General features: G+C 43.8%; 2 protein-coding genes across 2 annotated transcripts in view; one reads left to right on the forward strand and one right to left on the reverse strand.

Moving 5' to 3' along the window:
* Positions 1-15,783, reverse strand: part of RBP4 (retinol binding protein 4) — a 349,798-nt gene that overhangs the window by 301,892 nt on the left and 32,123 nt on the right. The window lies entirely within an intron of this gene.
* Positions 1-15,783, forward strand: part of LOC142662936 (scavenger receptor cysteine-rich domain-containing protein DMBT1-like) — a 70,934-nt gene that overhangs the window by 21,174 nt on the left and 33,977 nt on the right. Inside the window, exons 5-6 of the mRNA XM_075841230.1 lie at positions 8,801-8,930; positions 9,066-9,274. Coding sequence (XP_075697345.1) covers positions 8,801-8,930; positions 9,066-9,274 — 339 coding nt within the window. The remainder of the gene's footprint in view (positions 1-8,800; positions 8,931-9,065; positions 9,275-15,783) is intronic.

The following is a 15,783-nucleotide window of genomic DNA, read 5'->3' on the forward strand; positions in this document are numbered from 1 at the left end:
GACTGAATTCTTATAGATTGACTTTAATTCTAGTCTAAAGGCGATGAACAACTTTGCACTACACATTTTTTTTTAATGTACAGTACATTTGCATCCTAAATACTAAATTAAGCAACTTTCTAAATAGTATTAATTTTACTGCTGTAGAGTCTGTACAGCTCCTGTAGATAACTGGCTGTGCTGCTGATTCTAACTCAAATCCATTAGTCTATTTCTACTGATGGGCTGATGTAATCTATTCTCCCTCCCTTCCCTCAGTGTTAGAAAATGCAGCAGAGAGGGGAAGGCGGTTGTACACGGCATATCAGAGTGTGGAGAGGGCATATCAAGTCTTCAAGGAGGACATATCACACAGGCTGTAGGTATCAGAGTGTAGATAGGAAGAAAAGCACACATGGGGAACCACAAATGATATCAGTGTAGATAGAAAGCTCTGCTGATACATGAGAGCTAGTGAAGACAGCAGTATACTGGACACACAGACCTCACATCCAGCATGTATTACTGGGAAAGACGCCCACTTGAGAAACATCTGAAACTACGAGCAGCTTGCAAACTGAATATCAGGGGGTCTGAAAATAAATGAAGGAATGAAGGTTGCAGCCTGAAATTTAGTGCAACTTTTTTAACTCCATGTTAAAAAAGGACAGCATAAGTACATATAGCCTGCAAGGGGGAAAACTGCTAAAAATTGCAGAATACAATACATATAATGGACATAAATAATGTTATTCCCCATGTATACTCACATGACAGCTTATTCTGAAAAGTCACCTTAAAAGTTAGGTACGATTTAAGCATACTGTCAATTCAGAGATTTCAATAAAAACTATTCAGTGTATACGACGTACGGTATACAATGCAACTGCCAGTTTTGTTTCTGCATGTGTCCCTACAGTCATGCCCCATGCTGCCAGCTATAATAATTTCTATTGAAATACAGAAGTACCCAGGGGGATTTATAAAGTATTGGGGATTTAAGGATAGAAGTCAGAGCCTGCCTTGGAGAGTGGCAATCTGGGCAATTGTCCAGGATTCTCTTTTCTAGAGGTGAAGTCTCATTAAAATGTTTTCTTTATTCCCAATTTCGTTCAATAGCTGCAGCAACAACTACAGGTAAGTAAATAATATAACTATATTAGATTATATATATAACTCTACAAACGTATCTATGGGGAATTTATCATTTTAGTTACAAGACACAGCTTAATCTCAAACCTTTTTCACATAAGTGTTTTAGACTTGATAGAGCCTGTCTAATACTACAAAATAGATCTTAAAGAAGTCCTGTCACTAGGTCATATAAGTTGAACTGGTTTACTGACCTAAATAGCGTGGTCTCCCTGATTCCAGCGCTGTTGTTTTTTTCCTGGACCCTTCCCCTCATTCCAGAGATGTGGCCCACTGTTGTTTTGGCTCCCTCTATGCTAATTTGCTGTAGTTAATCAATAGGGCGTGAACTACCGTCAAACTGCCTTACGCTGATTAATCAGTTTTAGAGGCAGGGAAGCTAGCTCCACCGCGTTGACTAACTACAGCAAAATAGCATATAGGGAGTCAATACAACAGTGGGTCATATCTCTAGAACAGGGCGTCCAAGGAAAAACGGAATATAGCGTCGAAATCAGGGAGACAGCACTATGCAGGTCAGTTGAACAGTTCAACTTATATGATCTAGTGACAGGTTCTCTTTGGAGTCTATGAACACCTTTAAAGAGAACCTGTCTCAGACCCTATCTCAAAAACACAAAGAGGAAATTTCAGGAGCTTTGCCAATTTCGAGGGATCCAGTTAGAGTCGATTGAGGTAAAGGCCGTGCAGGCAATCAATCTCATTTTGTAGGACAGAGCGCACGATGAGTTGAGTGACAGAGAGTAGAGTTGCCACACAGCACCCCCTCCTCGGCCACCGCCATTCTCATAGATGCAATGCTAGCCGCCCTGGGCCCTAATTGCACCGAGCACGAGAGAGCCTGCATAATGGAGTTGGCGCTCCAGATCCCTGTGCGAATCTGCATCCCAACGGGTGCACCAGTGTCCCAGGCACCCAGCGGCTTCAGAGGGCCACGCCTGCGGTTCAGCTACGTGCCTGCCGTTAATGAGGCCACCACGGACATTGACAGGAGCATACCATTCGGACCTTGAAATGGGCAAAATATGTCGGCCCCAGCCTAACGGGTAAAGCCTTGGAAGTTTATCGGGCGCTAAGTGTGGAAAACTGCCATAATTATTATCGCCTGAAGGAGGCCCTGCTCCAGCGCTTCGCCATCACCCCAGAGACCTACCAAGTTCTGGACCATGGGGCACCAGGCCCACAGCCCCCATGCAGAGTTTGCTACCTAGCTCCAGCAGAGCTGCACCAAGTGGCTGAGGGGGAAACAGGCAATCAGTGCAGAAGCTATTGGGATTCTCTTCATCCTGGAGCAGCTCCTCTTGAAGATAGACCCCAAGATTCATGAGTGGGTCGCTGACCGGAGCCCAGACACCCCGACGCAAGCAGCTACACTGGCAGACAAGTTCGTGGCCAACCCGCCCAGATGGAGAGGTACCAGCCGTCCTGACCCCCGATCTACCCAGCATCCTCCTCCCAGTCCCAAGGGACCATCCCGACTGCCACTGAATCGTCCCTCGTTCCCGGCCCAAGCTAGCCGTATTCCCTCCAAGGTTACGGGACTTTCCGGAGATCCGCTGCAACCAAGCTGGGCACATGCAGCGGGGGACTGCGCTCCTCTTAATAAATCTGTCGCATCTTACTCCAGGGAAGCAGATAGCTAAGACTGGCCTATGATATCTCTCCAGCTGCAGTGCCCCATAATAGGGTCAGCAACAGATGTTATATATAATCACAATTTCAACTACAATACTTACCCCTTTCCACAGTTGCACAGTTACACCTCTATACAACCCATACATATCAGTGCTAGACATCCTGCGTGACACAAATACATTTTGCATGGCTGTCAGGTGCTGATGCATTATTATGTTCATATAACACACAATATATGTTACCCAAAATATAATTCGTTTTTTTCTGTTCTATCCTGGCCCTATCTGTTGTATTCTGTATCTGGATGATTATCATCCATGTGCAGAGGCTGCATGTAAAGCGGAGTGTGGGAGAAACATGTCAATTTAAATGGGGTATTTCTTATAAGATAATGTACATAGATGATATTTCCTCTTCACTGCCCTAGACAAATAAGGGTGTCAACATTAACCCTTTAGAACCTTAGAATCAACTATCTTGAGCACTTTTTGTATTTAACACAGAAGTTGTCACTTTTTCTAACGTCTTGACATTTATAAAATATAATGTGTTACAGTGGAGGAAATAAGTATTTGATCCCTTGCTGATTTTGTAAGTTTGCCCACTGTCAAAGTCATGAACAGTCTAGAATTTTTAGGCTAGGTTAATTTTACCAGTGAGAGATAGATTATATAAAAAAAAAATAAGAAAATCACATTGTCAAAATTATATATATTAATTTGCATTGTGCACAGAGAAATAAGTATTTGATCCCCTACCAACCATTAAGAGTTGAGCCTCCTCCAGACCAGTTACACGCTCCAAATCAACTTGGTGCCTGCATTAAAGACAGCTATCTTACATGGTCACCTGTATAAAAGACTCCTGTCCACAGACTCAATTAATCAGTCTGACTCTAACCTCTACAACATGGGCAAGACCAAAGAGCTTTCTAAGGATGTCAGAGACAAGATCATAGACCTGCACAAGCCTGGAATGGGCTACAAATCCATAAGTAAGACGCTGGGTGAGAAGGAGACAACTGTTGGTGCAATAGTAACAAAATGGAAGACATACAAAATGACTGTCAATCGACATCGATCTGGGGCTCCATGCAAAATCTCACCTCGTGGGGTATCCTTGATCCTGAGGAAGGTGAGAGCTCAGCCGAAAACTACACGCGGGGAACTTGTTAATGATCTCAAGGCAGATGGGACCACAGTCACCAAGAAAACCATTGGTAACACATTACGCCGTAATGGATTAAAATCCTGCAGTGCCCGCAAGGTCCCCCTGCTCAAGAAGGCACATGTACAGGCCCGTCTGAAGTTTGCAAATGAACATCTGGATGATTCTGAGAGTGATTGGGAGAAGGTGCTGTGGTCAGATGAGACTAAAATTTAGCTCTTTGGCATTAACTCAACTCGCCGTTTTTGGAGGAAGAGAAATGCTGCCTATGACCCAAAGAACACCGTCCCCACTGTCAAGAATGGAGGTGGAAATATTATGTTTTGGGGGTGTTTCTCTGCTAAGGGCACAGGACTACTTCACTGCATCAATGGGAGAATGGATGGAGCCATGTACTGTCAAATCCTGAGTGACAACCTCCTTCCCTCCACCAGGACATTAAAAATGGCTCGTGGCTGGGTCTTCCAGCACGACAATGACTTGAAACATACAGCCAAGGCAACAAAGGAGTGGCTCAAAAAGAAGCACATTAAGGTCATGGAGTGGCCTAGCCAGTCTCCAGACCTTAATCCCATCGAAAACTTATGGAGGGAGCTGAAGATCCGAGTTGCCAAGCGACAGCCTCGAAATCTTAATGATTTACAGATGATCTGCAAAGAGGAGTGGGCCAAAATTCCATCTAACATGTGTGCAAACCTCATCATCAACTACAAAAAACGTCTGACTACTGTGCTTGCCAACAAGGGTTTTGCCACCAAGTATTAAGTCTTGTTTGCCAAAGGGATCAAATACTTATTTCTCTGTGCACAATGCAAATAAATATATATAATTTTGACAATGTCATTTTCTTTTTTTTTTTTTTATATAATCTACCTCTCACTGGTAAAATTAACCTAGCCTAAAAATTCTAGACTGTTCATGTCTTTGACAGTGGGCAAACTTACAAAATCAGCAAGGGATCAAATACTTATTTCCTTCACTGTATATCATGATCAATAGTAAATTTTTCACAATTCAAAGTAACAAAGTTTTATTTCTTACAATTTCCAGAACTTCATTCTACTGGTAAGTATATTATATGACATGTTTCTCTGTAATATTTTGTACTTTATCAAGGTCTACAATTGTTACTGAATTATCTCATTTTACATAAACCTTGAATGCACACTAGGAGCCCTTTTACACGTGCCAATGATCGGGCAAACGAGTGTTTATACGAACACTCGTTCCCAATCATTGCCCTGTGTAAACAGGGCAACGATCAGCTGATGAACAAGCAAATGCTCGTTCATTGGCAGATCTGCTCGTTTTTTAGCCAATAAAATGGTCGCTAGTCGGCAGCACATATCCCTGTAACGATCGCTCGACCCCATACATTACGGATCATTGCTACTTGTGAAAGGAGCAAACGAGCACAAATCAACGAGTCATCTCGTTGATCAGCACTCATTATCATGACATATATCGAGCTATGTAAAAGGACCCTGACTTTTTAAACAACCTATGCTAATCTAATAGCATACGTGATATATATAAATTTGTAATTCACTTACTGTTAAAATTTAGTTGTTTTATCCATGCCAATTCTGTGTTAAGTTACTGCCACTAGGTGTATCCCTGTCTGTAATCCTTCCACCCCCTGTTTTTCAAATAAGCAGATCAGAATTGAGAGACTGTAGAAAGTGGGGGGGGGGGGGGTGTCTCTTCACTGCCTGGTTCTACAAGTCTATGGAGAGGGGAGGGGAAGCAGAGTGAGTCAGACACAGACATTCTGTCCATACAAGTCTATGGAGAGGGGAGGTGGAGCAAATGCGGATGAAGAAAGATACACACAGATGTGTTGTTGCTTCTAGTAAGTATTATATGTCAACCACAGTACAGGATTCTCAGCTACAATGCTCATTACTGCTGTTTAATCTCCATGCTGTTGCTGCACCCAAATATATATATATATAAGTGATAGGTAGCAATTGAAGAGCAGTATTCTCATCTTCTATGTGTGCATTGTAAAGAAGACATAATAACAGTTACGCCCGGCCTACTCGCTCAGAGTTCAGAGAGAATTAAGAATTAGACATATAGCCTGCAGAAGGGAAAACTACTAAAAAATGCAGGATACAAGTCATATAAGGCTAGATTCCCACGAGCATGGGGAAACTCGGATGTGAAAAACTAGGTGCCCTGGTGCGGGTCCCGTTTTCACGGATCCCCATAGACTTGAGCCTAATATAGGACAGGTTCTATTTTTCAGCGGACCCTACACACGGTCCAATGAAACAATGGCCGTGTTAACGGCCCTCATTGAAAAACATGTGTCTGTGTGATGGCAGTTGTTTTAACGGCCATCACATGGACGTATTCACTGCTTGTGTGAATTAGGCTTAATGGACATAAATATTGTTATTCCTCATGTACACACATATGACAGCTTATTCTGAAAAGTCACATGAAAAGTTAGGTACACTTTAAGCATACAGTAATTTCGAAGATTTCAACAAAAACTGTTCAGGGAATAGGACTCAAATACAATGCAAATGCCAGTTTTGTGTCCCTGCAGTCATGCCCCATGCTGCCAGTTATAATAATTTCTATTGAAATGCAGAAGTTCAGAGAGGGATTTATAAAGTATTGGGGATAGGAGCCAGAGCCTGCCTCCATCACACTGGGCAATTGTCCAGGGTTCTCTTTTCTAGAGATGAAGTGTCATTAAAATGTTTTTTTTATTTCCAATTTGGTTCAACAGCTGCAGAAACAACTACAGGTAAGTAAATAATATAACTATATCAGATTATATATATAACTCTACAAACTTAGCTATGGGGAATTTATCATTTTAGTTAAATGACACAGCTGAATCTCTAACCTGTTTCACATAAGTGTTTTGGACTTAATAGAGCCTGTCTAATACTACAAAATAGATCTTAAAGAAGTCCTGTCACTGGGTCATATAAGTTGAACTGGTTTACTGACATAAAAAGCTCTGTCTCCCGGATTCCAGCACTGTTTTGTTTTTTCCTGGACCCATCCCCTCATTCCAGAGATATGGCCTACTGTTGTGTTGACTCCCTCTATGCTAATTTGCTGTAGTTAGCGAACAGCGTGTGAACTACCGTCAAACTACCTCACGCTGATTGGTAAGTATCAGAGGCAGGGAAGCTAGCTCCACCCCGTTGGCCTTCTACAGCAAATTAGCATATAGGGAGACAATACAACAGTGGGTCATATCTCTGGAACAGGGGGTCCAAGAAAAAAAGAAAACAGCTCTGGAATCAGGGAGACAGCACTATGCAGGCCAGTTAAACAGTCCAACTTATATGATCTAGTGACAGGTCGTTTTTAACGACTATGGACACCTTTTTTCTATGTATTTTTGTAATTTGCTTTAATTAAAAATGTTGTACTCTTTTACTTTTGCAGCTTCTATGTAACACTGTACATGGAAGCTGCAGAACATTGTTTTTAGACAAATCTGTCAGTGTGCTGATCTGACGGCTCAGTGTGTAGCAATTTCTGTGTACTACATGTGGTCAACCAATGGTTATGATATTAAGTGCAGTCTATCAAGGGTTTTCATAGCATGTCGTGAAATTGTATTGAATTTGTGTCGTGAGAAATTGTAGTCGTTCACCAAATTTGCAAAAAGGTAAGACTGGACACATTCATTAGTATAATATATAATATTTCCCATAGCAATATATCGTTTCATGGTCTACTTTATATTTTGCAAAGTTCATCATATGAAAGGGGTTCTCCGGGAATTTTATACTGATGGCCTATCTTTAGTAAATGCGATAAATATCAGATCATGTGGGGGGGGGGGGGTTTCACTCCTGGCAACCTGGCCGATCAGCTTACTGAAGGGGCCGCAGCCTCTTCAGTATCTACCATGCACAGTGCCGTACACATTTGTAGCGGCTGTGCCTGGGATTACAGTGAACTTGAATGGGACCATAACTGCAATTCCAGGCACAGCCGCTATGGACGTGTACGGAGACAACTGCCGCGGCTTCATCAATCAGCTAATCGGTGGGGGTGCTGGGTCAGACCATCAATATAAAATCCCTGACGTACCACTTTATGCATATCTTTTCTTTTAATGTATCTAGAACCACCTACAAATAATACATGACATACTGTATCCTAATAAATTACCTAATTTTACCTTAACCTAAATCATATTTATATGACCATTTGTCTGCAATAAAACTACTGCTACTGAATGAAAGTATTATGTAGGAACCATATGATATTTTATTTTTCCGTATTATATTATTTGATTTTTATTTTACCAACTCTTAGACTAACTTGGTTCAGTTGTAACCATTTTAACTGTATTACTATTTTTGTTTTTCTGTACATGTTACTTTATATATGAAAACTCTTAAATATCTAAAAAATATTGAATACGAATGTATTATGCGAGCAGTATGTGGCAGTATATAGTTGTATATTGCATGAAGGTATTATTTAGAAATTGTGTAGTAGTATTATTTGGGCACTGATTGACTAGATTGTGTCAGCATTTTATGGAAGTATTATTTGGCATTCTATGAAAATATTCTGATAGAAATATTCTGGAAACTAGTGTGTGTGTGCGCGCACGTGTGTGTGTGTTAATGTATGTATCAAATACACAAAACACTATAAAAATGGAGGGTGAGGGCAAACTACTAAATCTTTTGCCTAGAGTCCCAAATGACCCTGCAAGAACGCAAATATTGGGCTCATTTTGAAGTGGAAATCAAGAGCAGGGCTATCTCATACTGAAGCAAAATGAATGTAATTGTAAAAACATTTTAATTTTTTTTATTCTACATCTAAAAGTTTTGAACTATCTGTTGACTTAATTAATCTCCCTTTATTCTAGGTTATCAATGTGAGAATAGGCTGACTCAGCCATCAGGATATATATCCAGTTATTGGTATTACTCAAGTGCGTGTACCTGGACAATTGAGGTCCCATATGGTCATGTTGTACTCTACATCAGTTATGTGAAGTGAGTAGTGTTTATGAGTGCAAAGTTTTCCCTTTCAAACCCCACCTATGCGTCCTTTTTACTTCTCTCCCCAACACAACTCTTTAAGATTCTGCATACTGTATTTAATGGGATTTCTCTCCTTTCTCTGAACAGTATGCGATCTAATCTTGGAGTTTGCAATTCTGAGTATGTTACAATATATGATGGATATGCTTGGGACTCAGTTGTACTTGGAAAGGTTTGCCAGCCTACAAATAAGGTATTTTACTCATCATCCAACGTCATGACCTTGAAATTTCTTAATAAGGACTTCTCCGGACAGTTTCAAGCTCAATATTATACATCTACTCTATCCTCTACAGGTAATATGCATAATAATAAATGACACAATGGCTCATGTATGATATAACATACTATTTGCTAAGAAAAAATACTCACTTGGTATCTGTTCTGTAAATAATAAAAACATCAGTATGTGGCAAGTTTCTATAGAACAACCTTTGAAAGATCAATCAGAATCCAGGGTTCAGATAAGCCCAACATGAAATATATAATTTATGGATATAAAATTGTCCTGAAATACAAACTGGGTTTCTCAGATTTTCTGCAGATGCAACATATAAAGCTGCTCACCTGGCTTATAGACTGTGCGGGGGAAGGGAAACATTGAATACTCTGAGCACATTTTGTATTTAGCACAGAGGTTGTCACATTTCTCTAATATTATGTATACTATCATGATTAGTAAGCTTTTCAAAGATCAAAGAAATAAATGCACAATTTACCTTTGCTCTATGTTTTCACATATCCCATATGGATACTGTATGTTGAGTAACATACAGTACATAAAATGATACAATGCATTATCCTCAAAATGTATAGTAAGTGTTTTATTTTCAATTTACTGTATGTTATTCTGAACAATATTGTGTTTTCTAAATTTCAAAGTAATAAAGTTTTCCTTTTTCCTTCCTCTCTATCGTCATGTATCTAGTACCTCCTATCACTGGTAAGCATAATATATAAAATATAACTGCAGTTACAATGAAGCATATATACAATATACTGTATATTATCATGGTCAACATTATGTTTCCAAAATTCAAAGTAACAACGTTTTTCTTTCCCCTCCATTTTAATGTATCCAGGGCAACCATCCACTGGTAAGTATTATACATTTACATACACAGAGTTTCATTATATTATCTTCAAACTCCTTTTCTGTTATTGTCCTTTTTTTTTTTTTATTGAACATCTAGAATCTATTTTATACAACATCTATCATGACAGTTCATATTGTAAACTGGTTTTGGATCAATAAACTGATTTTGCACTTGGGCACCACCTGCCTTCCTCCTCTTGTTGCTTGGATGCGTGGGCAGTGGCGTTCCGAATCTCAAAGAAAACATAGCTATAAGACAATTTCCTATGTATGGTGATATACCTCTAAATTATACAGTTATAAAGTTATTAAATAATACCACTAACCACTTGTAATGCCGGGGTAGGGAGACAGACAGGTGAGCCCTAATCTACCCGCCACTCAGTCCCTTCCTACTTGCACGGCCCGTCCTAGGTCGACGGCGTACAACTGGGCGACGGTCCCTACGCTCAATATGTGCATGACAGACAAACAGACAAGGGTACACAGAAGCTTAGGGAAATGGGAAAGTTGCCCACGGCAGCACCGTGAGCAAAAAGAGTAGTGAACGAGCCGAGTCAAACCAGGAGTGTACGAGGTACCAAACGCAGAGCAGGAGCGTAGTCAATAAAGCCAGGGTCGATATGAAGCAGAGGTCAATAGTAATAGCAGGAGCAGCAGAGCCAGGAAACAAGAAAGAATCACAGGCAAAGACAAGCAGGAAATGAAGGTATAAATAGACCGAGGGCGGGTGCTAGACTTGTCTGACCAGGCTGTGATAGGTTCTCCCACTCCTAAGCCTACCAGTCTGAGTGGTAGCAGATCGAGTCACTCTATTAGACCTAGGAGCAGGTGCAGCCATGATTAACCACGGGCGTCGACACAGAAGCTGTGTCTGGCAGATCCTTTACACCACTACAAGAAACAAATATCACCATACTGCTACAAAATATAACCCAGTATATCAAGGCCAATATTAGTAATGATACCGTTGTACAAGAGACAAACTATACAGCCGCACCATGACTACATAATGACCACATATTACCATCACACAGTGACTGAATAATACCGCCATACTGTTATTGATTAATACCTCCACACCATGACCACATATTACCACCGCATAGTGACTGAATAATAACACCATACTGTTTCTAAATAATATCTCCACATCATGACCACATATTACCACCTCTTAGTGACTGAATAATCCCACCATAATGTTACTGAATAATACCGCCATACCATGTCCACATATTAGCACCTCATAGTGACTGAATAATAACACCATACTGTTTCTAAATAATATCTCCACATCATGACCACATATTACCACCTCTTAGTGACTGAATAATCCCACCATAATGTTACTGAATAATACTGCCATACCATGTCCACATATTAGCACCGCATAGTGACTGAATAATTCCACCATAACATTACTGAAAAACACCGCCATACCTTGATCACAAATTCCCACTACATTATGCCTGAATAATACCACTATACTGTTACTGAATAAATCATACTATACTAAGACCAATATTGCCTGACCATATAGTGGTAGATACCAGTCAAAAACACAGGGGCCTTGGGATGGCGGCCCCCTTCCCCTCTGACCCCAGTCAGAAAGCCGCTGCGTGATTTCCTGGCTCTTCCTAAAGCTGCTGCAGGTGTCCGACATACAGGGTGCCTATCAGCAGCGATCAGCTGCTCTGCGGAGCCCCCCCTTCCCTACCATCTAGTTGTGCCCGGGGCACATGCCCCGCCTGCCCCTAGCTACACCCCTGAGGTGCTGATGCATTATTATGTTCATATAACACAGAATATGTGTTACCCAAAACATAATTTATTTTTCTGTTCTATTCCGGTCCTCTCTGTTGTATTCTGTATATGGATGAATATATATCAGAGGCTGCATGTAAATTAAAATGGGGTATTTCTTCTTCACGATATAGCGACATTATATATTAGATAATGTACATACACTGCACAGTGGCAGATATAGACAGTAGAGGGCTCCTTTCTCTCCATCAGCTCATCAAAGAACACCCCACCGTCATGTCTTTCTAAAAATTCATCAACAATTCTGAGCCATTGTCAATAGTCCATACATGCAATCTATTAGACCAGGGATCAGCAACCAATGGCATGTGTGCCACAGCTGGCACACAGGCAGTGGCGTACCTACCGCCGTAGCAGCAGTAGCGGCTGCTACGGGGCCCGCGAAATGGGGAGGCCCGTGTCGCCCGCCCGCACGGGCCCCCACCATGGCCGGAGGCTCCGCTAGCAGCCGCTATGGCTGCTACAGCGCGACACCACTGATCACTACGGCAGAGCGGGGAGGTATCTCCCCATTTTGCCATTAAACAAAAGACATGTATCCCCTCTCCACAGGATATCCACAGGATAGGGGATACATGTGTGATCGCTGGCAGCGATAGGGAGAACGGGGGACTGAAAGTCCCCTGAAGTTCTCCATCACAAACCTCGGACTTCCGGGGTCTGTGTCGGCAGCTCTGTAGAAATGAATGGAGCGCCGGTCGCGCTTGTGCGCATGCGTGATCAGCGCTCCTTTCATTTTTAGTGAGCTGCGCAGAAGCCGGAAGTCAGAGGTTAGTCATGGAGAACTTGGGGGACTTTCGGTCCCCCGTTCTCCCTATCGCTGCCAGCGATCACACATGTATCCCCTATCCTGTGGATAGGGGATACATGTCTTTTGTCGGACACGCTGTAGGTCACATTTATTTGGGAGGGGGAACGCTGTATGGTGTTCCCTACGGGGGGGGGGGGGGGGACGCACTCTGTATGGCACTCCATACAGGGGGGGGGGCGCTGCATGGCGTTCCCTACAGGGGGGGGTGCTGTATGGCGTTCCCTACAGGGGGGGCGCTGTATGGCGTTCCCTACAGGGGGGGCGCTGTATGGCGTTCCCTACAGGGGGGGCGCTGTATGGCATTCCCTACAGGGGGGGAGCGCTGTATGGTGTTCCCTACAGGGGGGGGGGGGCGCTGTATGGCGTTCCCTACAGGGGAGGCGCTGTATGGCGTTCCCTACAGGGGGGGCTCTGTATGGCGTTCTCTACAGGGGGGGCTGTATGGCGTTCCCTACAGGGGGGGCTGTAGGGAACGCCATACAGCCCCCCTGTAGGGAACGCCATACAGCCCCCCTGTAGGGAACGCCATACAGCCCCCCCTGTAGGGAACGCCATACAGCCCCCCCTGTAGGGAACGCCATACAGCACCCCCTGTAGGGAACGCCATACAGCCCCCCTGTAGGGAACGCCATACAGCCCTCCTGTAGGGAATGCCATACAGCCCCCCTGTAGGGAACGCCATACAGCCCCCCCTGTAGGGAACGCCATACAGCATCCCCCCCTGTAGGGAACGCCATACAGCCCCACCTGTAGGGAACGCCATATAGCCCCCCTCTAGGGAACGCCATACAGACACCCCTGTAGGGAACGCCATACAGCCCCCCCTGTAGGGAACGCCATACAGCCCCCCTGTAGGGAACGCCATACAGCGTCCCCCCCTGTAGGGAATGCCATACAGCCCCCCTGTAGGGAACGCCATACAGCCCCCCTCTAGGGAACGCCATACAGCCCCCCCTCTAGGGAACGCCATACAGCCCCCCCCTCTAGGGAACGCCATACAGACCCCCCTGTAGATAACGCCATACAGTCCCCCCTGTAGATAATGCCATTCAGCCCCCCTGTAGATAACGCCATACAGCCCCCCCTGTAGGGAACGCCATACAGCCCCCCTGTAGGGAACGCCATACAGCCCCCCCTGTAGGGAACGCCATACAGCCCCCCTGTAGGGAACGCCATACAGCCCCCCCTGTAGGGAACGCCATACAGCCCCCCTGTAGGGAACACCATACAGCCCCCTGTAGGGAATGCCATACAGCCCCCCTTGTAGGGAACGCCATACAGCCCCCTTGTAGGGAACGCCATACAGCCCCCCTGTAGGGAACGCCATACAGCCCCCCTGTAGGGAACGCCATACAGCCCCCTCTGTAGGGAACGCCATACAGCCACCCCCTGTAGTGAACGCCATACAGACCCCCCTGTAGATAACGCCATACAGTCCTCCCTGTAGATAACACCATACAGTCCCCCCTGTAGATAACGCCATTCAGCCCCCCTGTAGATAACGCCATACAGCCCACCCTGTAGATAACGCCATACAACCCACCCTGTAGATAACGCCATACAGTCCCCCCTGTAGATAACGCCATACAGACCCCCCTGTAGATAGCGCCATACAGTCCCCTCTGTAGATAACGCCATACAGACCCCCCTGTAGATAACGCCATACAGCCCCCTGTAGATAACGCCATACAGACCCCCTTGTAGATAACGCTATACAGCCCCCTCTGTAGATATCTACAAAGGGGGCTGTATGGCGTTATCTACAGGGGGGTCTGTATGGCGTTATCTACAGGGGGCTGTATGACATTATCTACAGGGGGCTGTATGGCGTTATCTACAGGGGGACTGTATGGCGCTATCTACAGAGGGGGCTGTATGGCGTTATCTACAGAGGGGACTGTATGGCGTTCTCCACAGGGGGGGATGTATGGCGTTCTCTACAGGGGGGGCTGTATGCCGTTCTCTACAGGGGGGGATGTATGACGTTATCTACAGAGGGGGCTGTATGGCGTTATCTACAGGGGGGGGCTGTATGGCGTTATCTATAGAGGGGGCTGTATGGCGTTATCTACAGAGGGGGCTGTATGGCGTTATCTACAGGGGGGGTTGTATGGCATTATCTACGGGGGGGCTATAAAAAAGGCACTATCTACAAGGGGGGGGGGTTTTGTGACACCCAGGGGAGGGGGGGCCCCAGTCAAAAGTTTGCTATGGGGCCCAGTCTTTCCTTGTTACGCCCCTGCACACAGGACATGTTTACCTGGCATCTGAGTCCTAAGCCCTGCAAGTGCCCTCCAGTCTAAACTTAGCCCAACACCGTCACCTCGGTTTGCTTGATTGATGGCTCTAGCGTGTGCCAACATCACTGGTTTCTTCAGTGCCAGGGAACTCACAGCGCTTGCGCAACATTTCGCTAAAGAGATCAATTTGTGTTCAATGACTTTCATGTACTGCATGGCACACGGAGAACTTCATCTTTGATTTTATTTTCAATATGAACGCTATACAAAAAACGTTGCCCAACCCTGCAATAGACAGTAATAAGTTGCTTTAAGGTGGCAGTGTGCCCCCTAAATACTGGGCCCGTGTGTAGCTGCACAGATTGCACCAATGGTATGTCCACGCCTGCATTGCTATGCATGGGAGTATTAGTGGATTCATTTCCCCCTTCACTGCCCTAGACAAATAAGAGTGTCAATTTTAACCCTTTACAACTTTGAAATCAACTGTTTTGAACACTTTTTATATTCAACAAAGAAGTTATCACTTTTGCTAACGTCTCTTGAAAGTTATAAAACATAAAGTGTTATATCATGACCAATAGTACATTTCTCACAAGTCAAACAAAGTTTTTTTTTCAATTTTAGTTTTTCCAGAACGTCCTTCTACTAGTAAGTATATTATATGACATGTTTCTCTGTAATATTCTGTACTTTATCAAGGTCTACAATTGTTAGAAGAATTTTCCATACTTATCAATAATGATTCAAGTTTTCATCCCAATAAGAGTTTTATTCTCATCGATGAGGAGACAAGTCAAAATCAGCAGTTGTCTGCCTTCATTACATAAG

Source organism: Rhinoderma darwinii, chromosome 11 (genome assembly GCF_050947455.1).
Source record: "Rhinoderma darwinii isolate aRhiDar2 chromosome 11, aRhiDar2.hap1, whole genome shotgun sequence".
NCBI lineage: Eukaryota > Metazoa > Chordata > Amphibia > Anura > Rhinodermatidae > Rhinoderma > Rhinoderma darwinii.